At 43.9% G+C, this 20,851-nt stretch overlaps 1 protein-coding gene across 1 annotated transcript in view; it reads right to left on the bottom strand.

Annotated features, from left to right (window-relative positions):
- Positions 1–5,102: 5,102 nt before the first annotated feature.
- LOC122939804 (zinc finger protein OZF-like) overlaps positions 5,103–20,851 on the bottom strand; it is a 62,695-nt gene continuing 46,946 nt past the window's right edge. The window contains exons 7-8 of the mRNA XM_044295966.1: positions 6,449–6,602; positions 5,103–5,829 (exon numbers count right to left, since the gene is read on the bottom strand). Coding sequence (XP_044151901.1) covers positions 5,703–5,829; positions 6,449–6,602 — 281 coding nt within the window. The 3' untranslated portion in view covers positions 5,103–5,702. The remainder of the gene's footprint in view (positions 5,830–6,448; positions 6,603–20,851) is intronic.

Below are 20,851 nucleotides of genomic sequence, written 5' to 3'. Positions count from 1 at the left end.
AATACCATAGTGCAGCATAAAACACCACCCTAGAAGAACCAAATACTATAGTGCAAAACAAAATACTGTTGCCCTCTCCACAGTATTTAACTCGGTCACCATCTTGAGGACATTGATTAGGTTGACTTCAGGGGGCCAGTAAGGCCTCATGAACATGACCGTTGTTGTGTCCCATGTCCGTTGTTCCGTTTTCCGCGATTTTCTGCGGACCCATTGACTTTCAATGGGTCCGTGGAAAACTCGGCTAATGCACCGTTTGTCATCCGCGTCCGTGATCCGTGTTTCTAGTCCGTGAAAAATATATGAAAAAAATATGACCTGTCCTATTTTTTTCACAGACAACGGTTCACGGACCCATTCAAGTAAATGGGTCCGTGAAAAAACACGGAGGCACACAAGATTGTCATCCGCGTCCGTGTCTGTTTTTTTCCTATCATTTGCATGGTAAACTTGACTTAGATTTTTTTTACTTTCCTTCATGTCTGGAGATCCTCCAAAAATAAAGGAAGACACACGGAAACAAAAACGGACACGGATCATGGAACAACGGAACCCCTTTTTGCGGACCGCAAAAAATACTGTCGTGAGGCCTAAAGGTGATAATGACAAACTAGCTGCAAATCGATTCCAGCGCACCCAGGCAGACAGATAACCCTTCCAAGTTGATACTGCAACCGAATTACTCAATAGCTTCAAGGCTACGACCAAATCAGCCCCCACAAGTGCTCCAGACAAGGAATCCCGCAAGCATTGGCCGATAGATCCAAGCTGTGAAAACGATTCATCTCCAAATGGAACAAGGCATCAGCAATTTCATTATTAACACCTGGAATATGCACTGCCTTAATCCAAAGGTTCAATTTTAAGCAGAGTACAGCTAAATGCCGCAAGAGTTTCATCACCAATGGACTCTTGGAAGATAGAAAATTGATTGCAAACATAACACCTTTATTGTCAGTATGCAAACGAATGCGTCTGTTCCTAAAATAAAGACCCCAAAACAGTTCCAATAAAACCAAATTCCCCAACACTGAATTAGAAACCCATGAGTTATGCCAAGCCGACGCACACCAATGACCATCCCAGAATGCACCAAACCCAGCACTACCAGCCGCGTCAGTGAACAAGTTCAACTGTGCCGCATTCACAAAATCCTCCTGCCACAAAGACCTGCCATTAAAATCCTGCAAAAACCCCAGCCAAACTAGCAGATCATCCTTCATATCCTTAGACAAAGACACATGCAAACGAGGATTCCGCAAACCTGAAACCATAAATGACAATTGCCTGCAAAAGATTTGCCCCACAGGCATAACTCTACAACAAAACGCTAATAAACCTAATAACGACTGAACTCCCTTTACCATAACACTGTGACGAGACAAAAAACTCTTAATCAAACAAGCTGCTTTTAAAATCTTATCTCCCGGTAACCTAAATTCCCCTGCCTGAGAATAAATCACTATACCTAGATATTCAATACAATCAAAAGGTGAAACAGTTTTCTCCATGGCTAGAGGAACACCAAATTCTGCAACTGAGAAAAACAATGACAAAACTTCAGAACAAACCGTAGAACTCGCAGGACCAACAAACAGAAAATCGTCTAGATGATGAATAATACCGCCTTTCATCGCACGAACAGAGACAACCCATTCTAGAAAAGTAGAAAAAACATCTCATAGGAAGGCATCTATCAAAATAAAAAAAACTTGAAAATGAAAACCCAACGAGTTAAAAGCTGCGGGATGGATGGGAAGAAGCCAAAATGCTGACTTAATATCAGCTTTCGCCATCAAAGCCCCCTTCCCAAACGACTTTACCACAGCTACTGCCAAATCAAAAGTAGCGTAACACACTCAATGAATGACCAAAAGGGCAAGACAAATGATAAATTATTCTGAAGGAATCAGGCTCCTTCTTAATTGTGCGTATCATAGCCCCCTGTAACCCTAAGTTCACACCTGAGCGTTTTACAGCGCGTTCCTACGCGCTGTAAAACGCTCAACAAGGAGAAACCAATGCTTCCCTATGGGAATGGTTCTCACTTGGGCGTTTTACAGCGCGTACGATCGCGTTGTAAAACGCCCGACGCTCAAACAAGTTCTTGAGCTTTTTTTGGGGCGTTTGTCGCGCGTTACCGCACATAGATAATAGGGAACGCGCGACAATGTGTGCACGCCTGTCTCTGTATGCACTATTGTAAACGCCCGTACAATCGCGCATACAGAGCGCTCGTTTCAGAACGCTCAGGTCTGAACCCAGGGTAAGAGATCGGGTGCTGCCAGGCAGCAGGGAGCCAGACCCCCCTCCCTCCCCAGTTTTAAATTCATTGGTGGCAAGTGCGGCCCCCCCTCCCTCCCTCCCCAGTATTAAATTAATTGGTGGCCAGTGCGGCCCTCCCTCCCCCCTCCCCAGTATTAAATTCATTGGTGGCCAGTGCGGCCCCCCTCTCCCCCACCCCTAATTAAAATCACCCCCTCCCCATCATTGGTGGCAGCGGAGAGTTCCGATCGGAGTCCCAGTTTAATCGCTGGGGCTCCGATCGGTTACCATGGCAGCCGAACGCTACTGCAGTTCTGGCTGCCATGGTTACTTAGCAATTTTAGAAGCATTATACTTACCTGAGCTGTCTGTGACCGGCCGGTCGCTCCTCTTACTGGTAAGTGAAAGGTCTGTGCGGTGCATTGCTTATAGCACAGACCTGTCACTTACCAGTAGGAGGAGTGACCGGCCGGCCACAGACAGCGCAGGTAAGTACAATGCTTCTAAAATTCGGAACTCTCCACTGCCCAATGATTGGGGGGGGGGGGATTTTAATTAGGGGGGGCCGCACTGGCCACCAATGAATTTTATACTGGGGAGGGAGGGGGGGCCGCACTGGCCACCAATGAATGTAATACTGGGGAGGGAGGGGGGCCGCACTGGCCACCAATGAATTTAATACTGAATAAAACATAGAGGCGTTCCCATGGTGATGGGGACGCTTCAAGTTAAAATATACCATCGGATTGGAGAAAACTCCGATCCGATGGTATATTAATAGGGACTCCTGACTTTACATTGAAAGTCAATGGGGGACGGATCAGTTTGCAATTGCACCATATTGTGTCAACGTCAAACGGATCTGTCCCCATTGACTTGCATTGTAAGTCTGGACGGATCCGTTTAGCTCCGCACGGCCAGGCGGACACGAAAACGCTGCAAGCTGTGTTCGGGTGTCTGCCTGCTGAGCAGAACGGAGGCCAAATGGAGCCATACTGATGCATTCTGAGCGGATCCGCATCCAATCAGAATGCATTAGGGCTGGACGGATCCGTTCGGGGCTGCTTGTGAGAGCCTTCAAACGGAACTCACAAGCGGAACCCCGAACGCAAGTGTGAAAGTAGCCTAAAGTGGGTGATGTTAGACAATGTGCAGATGTAAACTGAAGTTACCATTGTTTGTTCATTCTTTCTATGTGCCATTGTGTAGTTCTTTTGCTATCTTTTTTTTATGCCAAAGAACATGCAAAAATGAAAGGTAGTGTTGTGTTTGCCACGTCATCATCATGCTGATAGAGTACTCGCAGCATTCTGCATTGTCCATACATTGTGCATTGAAATGGCGTGACCATTGTAGTCGTAACAGAGCTTGTAGTAATACGGGCCACACACCCATTTTTGTAAAGTGTTATAGTCAAAAGTAAAAAAAAAAATAATGAGCAAAGTGCTGTATTTTAAAATATATTCATTTTTGTTTTTTTACCTTTTTCCCCAGATTCCTTTCTACTGGTAACTCATTTGCATCCCTGTATTTTGAGTTTCTTTTGGGAAGCTCAACGATTTCTCGGATCGTGCGTCACACTTGCCATGTCATCAACTCCGAGAAACTGTGATGTCATAGCCCAAGTCGGTGGCTTGGGTTTGAATCGCAGAGGGCTTTAATATTTCTGCGCAGTTTCCAAACTGCATCAGGGCAATGGATAGCAAGCACATTCGTGTGAAGAAGCCTCCTCACTCAGGGGTCCCGATTCTTCAATTATAAGCAACATTTTTCGGTAGTGCTTATGGCTGTTGCTGACAGTAACTACCGGTTTATAATGGTTGATATCGGGGCCTATGGAAGCACTTCGAATGCTCGCATCTTTAGTGCTTCTAGTATGGGTGCCCGAGCCCAGAAGACTGCCCGGATATGCAGGTCTGCCAGCTCCATTTGTCATCGTGGTGGATGAAGGGTTTGCATTAACTCCCCATGTTATGTGGCCCTTCCCAAAACGTGGTTTAGATGTCAGGAGGCATATTTTCAACTACCGGTGGACTCGTGCCCACCGGTATGTTGAGTGCACCTTTGGAATACACTCTGGCAAATGGAGGGTGTTTTTGCCATCCATACAGATGGATCCGGAGAATGCTACCCTGGTGATTCAAGCTTGTGTTGTTTTACACAACTTCACCAGGATTCACGAGGCTTCCTCTTCTGTTGACCTGGATAAATTTCCAACGTCATCAGGTTTGGGTTTGGATCTGACACTGCATAGACGAACTGCGACTGCAGGAATTGCAGTTAAGGAACTCTGTACAGATTTCTTTTCCAGCCCAGAGGGGTCTGTGCCATGGCAGATGGACGCTATTCGTGGCGGGATTTGATTTCTTCTGGGCTTGTTAGTTTTTTGTTTGTTTTTTCACAGATAGATTTGTCAATTTATTATGGAGTAGTTGAGTGTAGGGACAAGCAAGATAATGAGGACCCTTGACGTGAGCTTGCGGGCTGAGGTTTTGGCCCATATACAAATTGAATGTTCATAGAATTTACAAACAGACTTTGGCAAGTGTGTTTTATAGAAAAACATCATTCATCAATTTGCACTATGGACCCCAAAACCTTCTAATACCTAATTTGCTAATTAATACTTTGAAAAGTAAGTTGTTTACGGTATATTAAAATTATACTGCTTGAAGGATATATTGTGCGTGTTTGATTTTTGATATGAATGTGTAGAACTGCTAACGTATTTTGGTGGGATAATCAATATTACAGGACGAGTGATTTTTCAAATACTTCTTTGAAAAATAGTTCCAAACAACAAAACAAAAACATACATAAAAAGGCATTTATGACATATCTGTACACAATAAATAAATATAAACAAAGAATCCAACATTTATATATCAAAAAGATCCCTGGTGAAGGATCCTGCTGCATATGAGGGTCCGGGACGAGCATGTCCTGGATCCTGGGCCCCTGTTGGATAAGGGGCAGGATAATTGGGTTGATGCAAAGGCTGGTTATGACTTTGGGAGAGATATACATTTGGGGGTGGGCAAGATGGTCCTTGGCCTGTGGGTGGCCGAGGTGGGAAGGTGGTGGGCTTTGGATTTTGTGACAACACCACTTGGCGCCTGACCCGTTGGATTAGAGTATGTATGTCCTCCTGGTATGGGTGGCCATACATCTCTAACACCAGGGTCAGGGACGCCATGCACGTTGCCTGGTTGTCAATTGGGACCCGCTGCAATAAAGGAGCCAGGCCCCTCATCATAGTTTCCTCCCGGACTTCAGTCCTCTTCTGGGCTAGGTACTGAATGACTTGGGAGTCAATCATTTCTTTAGTAACTAGCCCAGAAGAAGCCTGAGGGGCAGCCCTTCTATGCTGATTCTGTGGCCTTTGGGTTTCTTCTGTGAACACTTCTGCAGGCCTTGCAGGTTCCCTAAGCTGCTGCTCATGTTCTTCTGTGGGTTGATGTGTAGGACTGGGTTCTGGGGAAAACACAGCTGGTGTCTCTTGCCCCTTCACCATTGGACTGCTGTGATTCATCAATGTCTGGCTCTTCATGACTGTCCACAGTACTGTAGGTGAAAAACATATGAAAAAACATATTAGACTTCTCATAAAACATTTATACACAATATATATAATCCTAGTATGGAAAACGGTGCTGCAAGTCCAGAATAAGGTGAGCATGCACAGATCGCTCAAGGGTTCTAAATAGGAATGTTAGCAATAAAACCTTTGTGGTAACAGTATAGAAATCCACAATTGTAGGACTTGATCTGGAAAGTGTGCAAACAGCAACTGAACATTTTGGAGGTAGCGAGGTGTTTGTAGCTGTCCAACAAAAACCCGTTGACCCGTTTAGGAGCTGACCAAGTTCTGAAATTGGTGCCATGTATATAAAAGGGAGAAAGCGGTTTGTATTGGTTGGCATACTTTAACAAAAGTGATTTTGGGGCCTTTGCACAGGCGTGTAGAAAACCAACATTACAAGAGACAAAATCCAGAAAACCACTTAAAAAACATAAGTATAAAAATATAGCATGTGAAAAACAGTAAAGGCTTATTTTAAACACATGATATGATCTAATGACCAAACCCGGAAGAAAGGTCTTCAATATATTATCATATTGACAAATGACAATATATAAATATAGACTGTATAACATGATTTATTTTAATATATGAACTTACGGCCTCAAATCCATGACTGGCTTCAGAAAACGCAGCTGCTTGGTGTACATGTATGGGCGTTTTCGGGGGGCACCATCACCACTTCTGCCCATCTCTGTCAGTTCTCGACAGTACTGGTCACTGCAGCTGTTCCAACGATTTTCTGTTTTCTTTACTGTGAAAACAAACATTTCAAAATAAATATAATTTTAAACCAACCCCCAAAAAAACAACAACATCACAAGAGGACAATAACCAGGTAGCTTTCAAAGACTGCTAAAAGGGGAGAATCCACAGCACATGGTACAGTAGGGCATCGCTCAATAACAGGCCACATCCGAAAGGTCACACAGGTCCATGGGCAGGCCACAATAAATAACGGCAAACGCATGGCCCAGTGTCAGCTCTGTGTATACAGCTAATGCGTTCTGACATTGTCTAGCAGGGATTACTCTGCTCAATGTTTAAACACTGTCAACTCACCTGCCCAAACTACATACCAGCAAAACAATGTCCTGTCCAACATGGTGAGGCAGGGGTGGGTATCAGCAGCATTTCAAAACTGACATGATCAGCAAACACAACACAAAATACACAACAGGGCAATGTCGGACAGTACATGGTGGTACTGATGTGGAACACTGGATACTAATGTTAGAGAATTGCATGAAGTTTAAAAATCTTTGGGGTACCCCTTTTATTAATAATATTTTATGGGAAGGGGACAGATGTCGCCACATCTATTCTAACAGGGCCACATGAGTACAAAACCGTAAAGGCCGCAGGCTGTGCAGACATTACTACTGTGTCCTGGAGAAAAGGTTGTGACATGCATTAAAACATTGGGGTGATGAGGAAATTGTAAGACAGAAAACTATGACAAAACGGACATGAATCTGAACTTATGCTACTAGTACGGCAATCATTAGGGACAACACAGGGCTAAGACACAAAACGACATAGATTGCTCTGGTTGGCTCGGTCCCATTCTGAAGGTCTCAAGAGTCTTGCCACTTCTTCCCATAAGCAGTCCTTTTTAATGCGGTCATTGTACAGACTGCTCCTTGTGTCCCAAAGCACTGGCCGCTCCTGGACCAGGAGGATACGTTTTTCTACATCCCAGCTGGGCATTATTTTGTCAAGTGTCACACTATCTCTCCTTACTAATCCTAACTCTTGACAAACTGCCTTTAAACTTCCTGTCCAATTGAATTTTTATTTTTTTTTAATAAAGCTTCAAACCCTTGGACACAGGTGTCAACAGATCTGCATAAAATGCGGATGCGGATGACATGCGGAAGCCTTCCGTTGTGCATCCGCAGTTTATGCGGACCCATTGACTTCAATGGTCCGCAATCCGTATTTTGCTGACAAGAAAAAGGACATGTTATTTTATTTTTGCGGCCAACGGAACAGAGCAACAGATGTGGACAGCATACGGAGTGCTGTCCGCATCTTTTGCGGCCCCATTGCTGTGAATGGGTCCGCATCTAAGCCGCCAAAAATGCGGAACGGATGCAGAATAAAACAACGGTCGTATGCGTGAGGCCTAAAACTGAGGCAACACAAAACCTTCTGAAAAACCAGCATTTTGGGAATCTGTTTAACCAAGGAAGCATTTTCGCTAATCTTACTGGCGTCCATGCTTTTGATAAAAACTCCTTTGCAGTCGGTTGTGACGGCAAATTAGCTTTCTTAAAACATCTGGACATTGGGTGTCCTGCTCCACAAAATGCACATTCATGCTTGTACTTACAACTGGCCGGCCACTTGCCATTGCGACTCATTGTAGGCAAAGCAAAGACCCTACCTCATCATACCCCCAACCGGGGATATCTTTGGGCTCACTACAACCAGCTTTTCGGGAACCAAAAGATTGAGCCACAAGCCCACATCCTTTGTTCCCCACTGCAATTGTGGGTAAACTGCCAATTTCTGCCTGAAATTCTCATCGTATTGGAACCAACCAAAACCTTCAAAGCTTTTGCCTCCAATACGATATCAAGGTGCTGAAACAACCCTGAGCATTTTTCAGGAAATCTTACCACTAACACTAGCAAAAATGCAAAAGCCTGTAACCAATTGTTAAATTAATGAGAAATAGGACGGAACCTATCCTCCTCAGATCTCTCCTCCTTGCGCTCAATTTTAGCAACAAAATCTTTAGGGGCAGGCAGGAGAGATAACATACCAACATAATCGCAGTTCCAAATTTTCTCTTTAACAGATGCAGACAAATGGAAACCTAACAGGGAAATGGAGCACTGTAAAGCTAAATTCTCTGAAATCCCCTTCGATCTGTCCATCAGAGGTAAGCTCTGATGACCCAACAATGGTTCAATCACACTATCAGCCTCCCCTCCACCCATCCCTTCAGCTGCAAGCCAAGCAGAAGCTATATTATAACAAAGCTTCCAGTGTGAAAACACACTACACAGGGAAGACAGAACAGGGGCAAGCTGGGCAATAGCACACTCACCCGCCTGTGGACTTGAACCAGGACTGGATGCTTCAGCTGCTACAGACGTGACGTCCCCCAGCAATCTTTCCACGGAACTTCCTGCTCCACCATGTCCGACCCGGCTGTCTGTGCATCCTCCAGCAGGTCCCTCCGATCCCCGCAACCCAAAGTCTGCGGTCTGCGGGGAGGAATTACAAACCTGCGCGGTCACAGCGGTCCTCATCCTGGCCAAAGAGGCTTTTTCGCGCCGGAAGTGACGAAATGCCCTCACGTCTTTACGCGGGAACAACGCCACCCCGTCCGTCTTCATGCAAACATGGCCGCGCATGCGCACTTGGTGAAGGAGAGAATCTTCGCATCTGGCTACGTTGTCTGCAGCTCCAGCTTCCGAGCCCACCTCCATCTGCTGTGCATGACCAAACTCCGCTGAGGCTCCCACAGCAACTCCAACTATGTCCACAGGTTCTGGGGGAAGCGTAGCCAGCCCAGAAGACAGCTCCACAGCAGGAGGGACCCCGAAAGCGGAGTAAGCAGTCCACAACGGAGCACCCTCTTCCGAAGCACAGGCAGTCAATTTATCCATCAGGACATCCATCAGGTAAGCGGGGTGGGGGGGAAAGGCGCAGAGGGTCCAGCTCCACAGGCAGGTGCAAGCAAATGGTAAAACCAGCCCGCGGAGCTCAAACACTTATACCCCAAACACTCCACCAATTAGACCACTGTTACCAGGGTCCGGGTAATCCTACCCGGCACCCTGGAACACAATAGCTCAATCAAATTGACCAATTAAGGAGAAATCACTGGGCAGAATATTGATGTGATCTTTCTCAAGAGCAGGGAAATTTTCCCTCCAAAATCGGGCTAAAGATATCCTCCTTATCACTGGGCAGAAAACCTATTCAGTCAGTTGCCTAACCTAAAGTTGGGCAATGCCAGTATTGCTATGCGTCCCCTTCCTAAATGTCCGGGGTCCCTCCAGTATGCAATACAATTCTGCACTCTCATTTCAGAACTCTTGTGGAATAAAAGGCCCTGGTACCTTCTTTCTGGAAAGGTTTGTATGGTTTAAAGATGAATTAGCAGGTCAGGATGTTCCTTCCACACTGGACAACCTGATCACCATAATAGCCCCACTAACACCAAATGAAAAATAATTTATCCTAACATTAGATACCAACACACAGAAATATAGACACTCACACACACTCAGGAGTCAAAGTCTAGGCTTGTATCCATGGCTCAAGTCTGTAAGAAATGATCAGGTGTCCATTTTGTTGCATATACTAATTTATATAGTGTGTCCATAGTAGTATTCATAGTGTATCCATAGTAGGAGTTTTGTGGGCCTATAGTTTTCCTAGCATAGAACATGAGACAATACCGTTTCCTAACATATTTAGTAGGGATCATGTCAGTTACCAGCAAGCTAACTGCATGGGAACAGATTTCAGGAATACCCAGTTTGTAATTATAAAGGTATGGATCTCCTACTAATATGTCTGCATAACCAGACACGTCCACGTTCATGAATCAAATAACCAAATGTAAGGTTATGCACATGGGAAGGAAAAATACATATGGCAACACTAAAGTGGATAGCTCACCTTCTTTACGGTATGGAACTGGTGCTCTAGTCAAAAACTGATCACCCAATCAGTATGAAGAAACTTAGAAAGAAATAGTACGAGACTGGCACTCAATTATGTGGATCACATAGAACATGGCAATTTATTGCAGCAATACATTAATATAGAATCACATTTATTAACATACAATAAAATCCAGTAATAAAAATAAAAATAAACTAAAATGAAATAATATACATAATAATCGCAGATGAAATGCACACTGATGGAGCTAGATAAAGTGCATATATAACTGGTCCTTCAATTGATTGGATTATAAAATCGCTTGTAGTTCATAGAGAATAGCTCCAGGTATAGGACTGGAGAGAATAGACTTGTACAGGTCCTTCTAAAAAAAACTTTGCATATTGTGATAAAGTTCATTATTTTCTGTAATGTACTGATAAACATTAGACTTTCATATATTTTAGATTCATTACACACCAACTGAAGTAGTTCAAGCCTTTTATTGTTTTAATATTGATGATTTTGGCATACAGCTCATGAAAACCCAAAATTCCTATCTAAAAAAATTAGCATATTTCATCCGACCAATAAAAGAAAAGTGTTTTTAATACAAAAAAAGTCAACCTTCAAATAATGATGTTCAGTTATTCACTCAATACTTGGTCGGGAATCCTTTTGCAGAAATCACTGCTTCAATGCGGCGTGGCATGGAGGCAATCAGCCTGTGGCACTGCTGAGGTGTTATGGAGGCCCAGGATGCTTCGATAGCGGCCTTAAGCTCATCCAGAGTGTTGGGTCTTGCGTCTCTCAACTTTCTCTTCCCAATATCCCACAGGTTCTCTATGGGGTTCAGGTCAGGAGAGTTGGCAGGCCAATTGAGCACAGTAATACCATGGTCAGTAAACCATTTACCAGTGGTTTTGGCACTGTGAGCAGGTGCCAGGTCGTGCTGAAAAATGAAATCTTCATCTCCATAAAGCTTTTCAGCAGATGGAAGCATGAAGTGCTCCAAAATCTCCTGATAGCTAGCTGCATTGACCCTGCCCTTGATAAAACACAGCGGACCAACACCAGCAGCTGACATGGCACCCCAGACCATCACTGACTGTGGGTACTTGACACTGGACTTCAGGCATTTTGGCATTTCCCTCTCCCCAGTCTTCCTCCAGACTCTGGCACCTTGATTTCCGAATGACATGCAACAGTCCAGTGCTGCTTCTCTGTAGCCCAGGTCAGGCGCTTCTGCCGCTGTTTCTGGTTCAAAAGTGGCTTGACCTGGGGAATGCGGCACCTGTAGCCCATTTCCTGCACACGTCTGTACACGGTGGCTCTGGATTTTTACTACTCCAGACTCAGTCCACTGCTTCCGCAGGTCCCCCAAGGTCTGGAATCGGTCCTTCTCCACAATCTTCCTCAGGGTCCGGTCACCTCTTCTCGTTGTGCAGCGTTTTCTGCCACACTTTTTCCTTCCCACTGAGGTGCCTTGATACAGCACTCTGGGAACAGCCTAGTCGTTCAGAAATTTCTTTCTGTGTCTTACCCTCTTGCTTGAGGGTGTCAATGATGGCCTTCTGGACAGCAGTCAGGTCGGCAGTCTTACCCATGATTGCGGTTTTGAGTAATGAACCAGGCTGGGAGTTTTTAAAAGCCTCAGGAATCTTTTGCAGGTGTTTAGAGTTAATTAGTTGATTCAGATGATTAGGTTAATAGCTCGTTTAGAGAACCTTTTCATGATATGCTAATTTTTTTAGATAAGAATTTTGGGTTTTCATGAGCTGTATGCCAAAATCATCAATATTAAAACAATAAAAGGCTTGAACTACTTCAGTTGTGTGTAATGAATCTAAAATATATGAAAGTCTAATGTTTATCAGTACATTACAGAAAATAATGAACTTTATCACAATATTCTAATTTTTTTAGAAGGACCTGTATATGTCAGTTACTTAAATATCGCTGTGTTCGATAGCATTCCCTAAAATCGGGACAGCACGGACGGTGGATACAGTCGGAGGGCGTTACTTTGGTATGCCGGTTCATGTAATTGTTAGGTATAGTTGGTGGATAGGGCGTGAAATAGTTCCTTACCCCTGTTGTATCGGGAACGCCACTTAGATTTCCACTCACCGCCTTGTACCAGCCTCTTCTCCTCCCGCTTGGCGCCCTCGTCCGAGACTTCTGCGTCACGTGGTGTTTGTCTCGCGGGACTTGCCTGTTTGGTCCGGTCTTTCGCAAGGATATCAATTCGGAAGATTTATATGGATCGCTCCACAAATGGTATAGTCCTCGGCTCTGTACAGTTAATCCAGATCTTTCTTTATGGGGGTGAACTCTGCCAGACGCGTTTCAGGGACCTCTCTCCCCTTCCTCAGTGATCCACATAATTGAGTGCCAGTCTCATACTATTTCTTTCTAAGGAAAAATACATGTCACCTGTACATACTAAATGGAAAAACACTGGGTAACACTTACATGGAAAAGGACAGCAAATTTAGGCTGAATTCACAATTCAGTTATTTGGTCAGTTATTTCCATCAGTTATTATGAGCCAAAACCAGGTGGCTGGTCAAAAACACAGGTGCAGATCTTTTCATTACATCTGATCTCTGTGGAGGCTTCACTACTGGTTTGGGCTCACAATAACTGATGGAAATCACTGATCAAATAACTGAAGTGTGAACTCAGCCTCAGGGCTCATGCACACAAAGTTTTTTCCCCCCCCTGTTTCCATTCCATTATTTTCATTCACTTCAATGGGGCTTGAAAAACCCCCAGAAATGACTCTGTGTGCATTCCGTGTCCGCATGCCGGTTCCACAAAAAAAGACAGAACATGTCCTATTCTTATCCATTTGGTGGATAAGGACAAGCATTGTTACAATGGATCCGCAAACAAAACAGATGCAACACGGATGCCATCAATTTTTTTAGCGGATCCATGTTTTGCCGACTGCAAAATACTATGGTTATGGGCATGAGTCCTTAACTGTAGAAAACAGTGTCAGGCAGCTGCTGCCAAGGCCAGTAAAATAATGGGTTGCATCAAAAGGGGCATAGCTGCCCGTGATTAGAACATAGTCCTGACAATTTACAAATCGCTAGTCAGACCACACATGGAGTACTGTGTACAGTTCTGGGCTCCTGTAAACAAGGCAGACATAGCAGAGCTGGAGAGGGTCCAGAGGAGGGCAACTAAAGTAATAACTGGAATGGGGCAACTACAGTACCCTGAAAGATTATAAAAATTAGGGTTATTCACTTTAGAAAAAAAGACGACTGAGGGGAGATCTAATTAATATGTATAAATATATCAGGGGTCAGTACAGAGATCTATCCCATCATCTATTTATCCCAGGACTCTGGCGAGGGGACATCCTGTAAATCTAGAGGAAAGAAGGTTTCTACACAAACATAGAAGAGGATTATTTACGGTAAGGGCAGTGAGACTATGGAACTGCTAGGCCTCGACCCCCTGGAGTGCTTGCTCAATCACCAGCCAGCCGGTAACAGAATAACAGTACCGACGCAGGAGGCAGATTGTGGGAACACAATTTGGGTGCATAGAAGTCAGTAGATGCTATGGTGTTTATCAGGATCAAGCAGGAGCTTAAGGAAAGTGAGCCCTCACACCATTATACTTATGCCACTCCCCGATATGTCCTGGATTCTGATTCAGCAGGTAACTTCCTACTTTGTTTTAATGGTATACGGACACCTGTCTCCGTACAGCATTAACCCCTTAAGCCATCGTGATGTACCTGTACATCAAGGTGGTGCAGGGGATGTACGGAGCAGGCCCGCACCCGGGCGCACTGACAGGGAGTGATCTTGCCACCTCAGTCATTTAACCCCTCAGGTGCCGTGATCAATGCTGATCGTGGCACCTGTGAGTTAAGGCAGGGGTATGCGGCTCCCTCTGCCTTCCCATTGGAGTCCCGGCAGTGAAATTGCGGGGTACAATTGGTTGCCATTGCTGCTGAAGTGATCCAGGCCTGCTATGGCTTTCGCCATAATTAGCTATGCAGAGGGCATAGCTCAGAATGGAGACTGTAGAAATCCTATTCACCCTAATAGAGATCTATCAGATCTATCAGGGGGAATAGGAGAGGGGATCAAAAGATCCCAGGTTCTATCCCACTAAGGGAGCTAAGTTAAAAATGTAAACAAAAAAAAATTAAATTAAAATATTAAGTCTAAATTGCCCCCTTTCCCAATTTTACATCTAAAAACATATATACAATAAAAAAAATAAACATTAGGTATTGCCACATCTGAAAATCCTATTAAACCATAGCACCTTCCTATTACTCAAGCAGCGATCGGCTGAAACCATGCCTGAATCTTATAATAGGATTATTAATTATACCAATGTAGGAGGACTTTACTATTCAACACCAGTCAATTAAGGATCAATATGAATTAATACCTACAATCAGATGTCATGTTATTCCGACCACTTCAAACCCTTCGATTTGAGAGCTACAGCGCCATCTACTGAACATAAGTAAAAAGACTATTATCCCATAGTATCGGCAGAAGGAAAATTCCCATGAAGTAGATTCTTTATTAAAGGACTTTTTCTACAAATCAATAATTTATCTATTTTTTTAACATATTTTTTATCTTTTTACCTTTTTTCCGTTTTCTTTAGTTTTTTTTTCTTAAAGTTAACTATTTAAATTTTTTCATAGCAATTGTAATTGTACCTTTTGATGATATGCGCATGGCATCTTTTTAGCAGCTTGAAAAATAAATTTATATTGTGTCAAGACATATCTCCATTGTCATATACAATTCTAGATTGTACTATATACACATACAGCCAGGGATATCAGAGTGCCCCCCACATCCATTATCGATGATTGTGAACAAGCCTAATCCGAACAGGTTATTTAAAGGGGTTATCTCATCATGGACAATGGGGGCATAGCGCTAGGATATGACCCCATTGTCTTATAGGTGCGGGTCCCACTGCTGGGACACGCACCTATATAGAGAACGAACGGAGCCCCGCAAGTGAAGGAGGGTGCACTGCGCATGCGCAGTCGCCCTCCATTCATTTTCTATGGGGCCAGCGAAAATAGCCGAGCGCTGGCTCGGCTATTTCCATTGGCCCCATAGAAATGAATGGGACCGGGGGACACGCATGCGCAGTACACTCCAATTCACTTCTATGGGGAGCCGGCTTGGTGGTTGCCGGACTGGAGTCCTGACGCCACCACAGTGCGGGGCTCCGTTCTCGATATAGGTGTGGGACCCGCACCTAGCGATATGCCCCCATTGTTCATGATGAGACAACCCCTTTAAGGTCTGATACATCAAAGTTATCTGAGCACTCAAATCTCCTTGGGTTCTTATACATTTGCATGGTACTCCTTTCCTTTTTTTTTTTTTTTTTTTTCAGTCTAAGTGTACAAAACCAAAATACACTGATGTTCCTTACCATGCTGAAAAGTGTGTTTCATCTTTAACTTTATGCCTTTTGGAGATCATTTCTTCAACTTGTTTAACTGTTCACAGTAACAGTAATTTTGATCAAGGGTGGCATTAACAGTCAGCTCCTATTGGATTTTCTAGTCATTACTGTCTCCAATCTCTGCCCTCTCCTGTCCTGATTTGGCAGCCAAACAGTTCAACAACTTTATAATTCATCCTGGAGGAAGTACGGTAGCTGCCCCTACCATTAGACTCATTCGACAAAGATGGCGGAAGCCTTGGCACACGTCTCAAACATCCTAGGAGCACCTAACGTGCTCTGCCCTTCACTTTGCCAAACAATAATCCTAAATCCCTCTGACACTTTCCACTCAATCCTAAAGTGCAGGCACCTGAAAAATATCTCACTGCCAAAGACCTGGCCACCTACTTTAGAAACAAAATTGACAACATCCAGCAGAAAATCCCTCAGTCCCCCAGCACCATTGATCAATCCTCTTCCGTCCCACTCATCATTTGACCCTGTAACAGAAAGACCTCTCCAGGCTCCTCTATTTTACTCACCTTACTCCCTGCCTCAGTGATCCTATTCCCTCATACCTCCTATTGGTCTAGCCGTCTAAACCACTTTCTCTCAGCTAACTCTCTTCTTGAGCCATTACAATCTGGCTCTGCACTGTTCACAGAAACTGCCCTTTCTAAAGTCTCCAATTATCTCCTCCTGGCTAAATCTAATGGTAACTACTTCCTACTGATTCTCCTGGATCTCTCTGCAGCATTTAACACACTAAACCACCCTCTCCTACTCAGTATGGTCCACTCTATTAGCCTCAAGGCTACTGCTCTATTCTGGTTTTCTTCCTACCTCTCTTTCAACATTTCATTTCCTCAGGATTCAGTCCTTGGTCGTCTTATGTTCTCGGTACACTGCCCCAATCGGACAAACCATGAGCAGATTTGACTTTCAATACTACTTCTATGCCAATTATACCAATTATATACCTCATCCCTTGATATTACCCTTGCACTACTACAGAATAGCAGTGATGGTCTGTCCATTGTCTCTAACAGCATGTCCTCTTTATTTCTGAATCTAAATATTTCTAAAACTGAATTTCAGTTTTTCTCTTGCATCTACTTTCCTAAATATATTTCTCTCAGTGAGTGAAACGACCATAACTCCTAGGCAGCATGCCTTCTGTCTTTGGGTTGTCTTCGACAGCATGCCCTAAAAACATGTCTTTAGGCAGGCCTATGCCCATCCCTAATGTAACCCTTTTCTGCTCCCTTCTATATTATCCCCTAAAACCTGTACCCCTCATCCAAACATAACCCTGATACTCGATCTCCAATGCACTTAATGTTTCTTTTGACTGGTGTCAGCTCAGGCAGCTTTATATGTACTTCCCTATACTATATAAAAGACAACTGGACCATGGTATAGTACAAGCACTTATGCCTCATGTATCACCCCTATCCCCTCAGATTGTAAGCTCTTGCGAGCAGAGCCCTCACTCCTAATGTCTGAATTGTTGACTTTTCATTCCATAGTGTCCGCTTTGTTTGTACAGTACATGTTCCCTCTGAATTGTAAAGCGCTGCAGAATATGTTGGTGCTATATAAAGATTATTATTTTTATTAACCCAGGACCTTCCCTTTATATGCCCTGTCATATCAGTGGCTGCTTAGAGCCATGAATCAGTGCTGCACATTATGCTTTCACACAATATCAAGTGCGTACAGCATTTGTAACCATGTTTAACCATTCCTGAGGATGCACCTTGATTCTTGAGGATATAATTGTGGGTGCAGAAAAGCATGGCTCGTGGGAAACAGTCTGGGAAACACATAAAGCAGTGATAAGGGGGGAATTAATAGCCTTGGGGAGCAGAGTCAAAAAGGATAGGCAAAAGTTAATAAACTCCCTGCTCTCTCAGCAACTATAGATTCTCTTCATAAAAGATCCAAAGCTATACAAGCTAAAAGACCATCTCAATGCTTGCAATGAAAAGTGTATCAATATTCTAAATTCCGCTTCTATGCTCACGGGGACAAGGGCACCAAACTTATGTCTCAGCTCATAAAACAAAAGACAGACTCCGCGTTCATCACTATTTAAACTAATAGAGGTAAAATAGCGTAAAAAACAAAAGGATATTGCGGGGGTGTTCTGTGAGTTTTATCAGGGCTTATATGGGCTTAGGGAATCCAGGAAATTATCTGAGGCCTATCCAACAGAAGAATTGGATAAATTCTTAAGTAAACTACAGTTTCCCTGTCTGACAGAAGGGGAAGTAGAGGAGCTTATGAAACCAGCCACAGAGGAAGAACTTAAAAAGGTTATAAATTCAATGCAATTAGAGAAAAGCCCTCGCCCTGACCGTTTCCCGGTGGGTTATTATAGGGCATTCCTAGCAGATTTTCTCCCACAAATCACAAATTGGTGCGGGTCCCTTATGGCAGGATCGCATCTCCATAAACAGTCACCATACTCCCAAAGGATGGAAAAGATCCCCAACAATGCGGAAGCAATAGACCCATCTCGCTTCTAAATTAGTCCCAGGCAGGGAGGGTGTAACAATACAGCCTGGACCGCAGCGGCTCCCTGTGACGATACGCTGGCTTGCGCTCCAGCGTGGAACGCAGCGACCGCCTGTGTTGTTACGCTGGCTTGCGCTCCAGCGTGGAACGCAGTGGCCGCCAGGCCTTCTGTGACTCCGCCCACTTACCATTCAGGTGCTAAGCAGGGTGTTCCACTAATGGAGTGCGCACCCTGCTAGCTCCATGGTATCTGAAGACTCTGTCCACATATCCAAACCTGGATGCCTAACTACATTGTGAAGGACTGTCTACCTTCTTGCCACTGGCTTTCTAGCCAGGACCAACTAACCGCAAGTATATGCCTGTTACCTGCTCTGATTAATGTCCTGGAACTCAGAGTGAACCTACTGCATACTATATACCAAACTGTGGACATGCTATACTAACTCTGAACCTACTGCATAGTATATATCAAATTGTGGACATGCTATACTAACTCTGAACCTACTGCATAGTATATATCAAACTGTGGACATGCTATACAAACTCAACCTACTGCATAGTATATATCAAACTGTGGACATGCTATACTAACTCTGAACCTACTGCATAGTGTATACTAAACTATGGACATGCTATACTAACTCTGAACCTATGGCATACTATATACTAAACTGAGGACATGCTATATACTAACTCTGAAGCTATTGCATACTAGATGCTAACTCTGAACGTTGCACAAGCTTATACTAACTCGTGACTCCTGTAATTCTGAGAGTCCCTCCTTACCATCAGTAAAACTAATTAGTTAAATGATTTTGTTACCCCAAACTCTCCGCTTAAGACTGAGAGTGACGCCTGGGGTACATACTGAGTAACCGCGAATCCCACAGCCAAACACAAGGGTGGTGGGATAATAGTGGATGTCCATTGCTTCCGCAGTTGAGATCCTAACTGATCAACTAGGTGCGTTACAGAGGGGAACCAAAACTCCTGTAGACTCATTACAACAATCCAAGCAGCTAGGAAGACGGGCCAGTCACTAGTGCCCTTAGGTATCGATGCGGAGAAGGCCTTTGACAGGGTTAATTGGGACTTTCTACAGAAGGCATTACTGCGATATGGCATACCAGAACAGTTTCAGTGAGCAATTATGTCCTTATACAGCGAACCGAGCGCCAGGGTCAGAGTAAACAGGATGTTATCTGATCCCTTTACTATTAAAAATGGCGCGAGGCAAGGGTGCCCCTTGTCCCCCTCCCTTTATCATGGAAACTCTTCTCCAGGCCATCAGAGTGCACCCAACAATTCAGGGGGTTAAAGTAAAAAAATAACAAATCTAGCTACACAAATATAGCCTTTGCTGATGACCTTCTCATAATGGTAACAAACCCTGTCCAGGCCTTCCCGCATCTGCTTGAGTTATTTGAACAATATGGGAGGTTATCTAATTTCAAAGTTAACCATTCTAAAACTGAAGAGATAAATATCTCTGCTTCCCAAGCGGTGGTTTGTCATTCCTGAATACCTCTACACCTTTCAAGTGGCTACAATCCCATATCACTTATCTGGGGGTCAAAATCCCCTCCCAGCTTGGCAGACTTTTCCAGCTAAATTACATCCCCTTACTTAAAGACATTCAAACACACTTAAAATCCCTAAGAATCCCCTATGTATCATGGATGGGTAGAAAAAAGGTTTTAAAAACTTTCATTATGCCCAAATTATTGTGTGTTCTCTAAATGCTCAAAATTTTCTTACCCAACTTTTTTTTTCCCAAGTGAGAAGCACCTTTTCCAATTTCCTTTGGAATGGGAAGAGACCTAGAGTGGCACACCATAGATTAATTATGAGAAAGAAGCATGGAGGATTCGGTCTCCCAGATGCCATTACTTATTATAGAGATGCCTCCAAATTCAAATCCCTGCGTATGGAGCCCTGGGTAACAAACTGGAACATATACACCTTACACGAGAACAGAGAGCGGGGCTATGGGGCTTAACAACCACGCTATTAGATGATAATCCTCTTTTGAAGGGAATAGTGTCAGTATTTAGAACCCTGAATGAGGAGTATAACCTCCTCAGCAAGCCCTCACTGAATATGCCAGCGGACCTCATTCCTCTATTTGTAAGGCCAGGAGTAAAAGATACTGCCCCAGAGTGGAACAAACTTAGAGAGTATACAGTGGAGAGATTTCTTGGGGAATCGCCAGAAGCCGAGGGGGATCAACTCACTGTCCTACCAATTCCTAGGCACAGTAATTTTTGGGATGCTTTAGAACTTAAGTCGGCTAGGACTTTGCTTCAAAAACAAGTAGGGGTGGATAAGGAGAGGTCTTGTTTTGAGAAAACTATGGATAAAGAGATCCTCCCGAGGAAATTGATCTCACAC

Source organism: Bufo gargarizans, chromosome 6 (assembly GCF_014858855.1).
Source record: "Bufo gargarizans isolate SCDJY-AF-19 chromosome 6, ASM1485885v1, whole genome shotgun sequence".
Taxonomy (NCBI): domain Eukaryota; kingdom Metazoa; phylum Chordata; class Amphibia; order Anura; family Bufonidae; genus Bufo; species Bufo gargarizans.
Note: the sequence above shows the minus strand (reverse complement) of the source record. Positions and strands in the feature narration are given on the sequence as shown.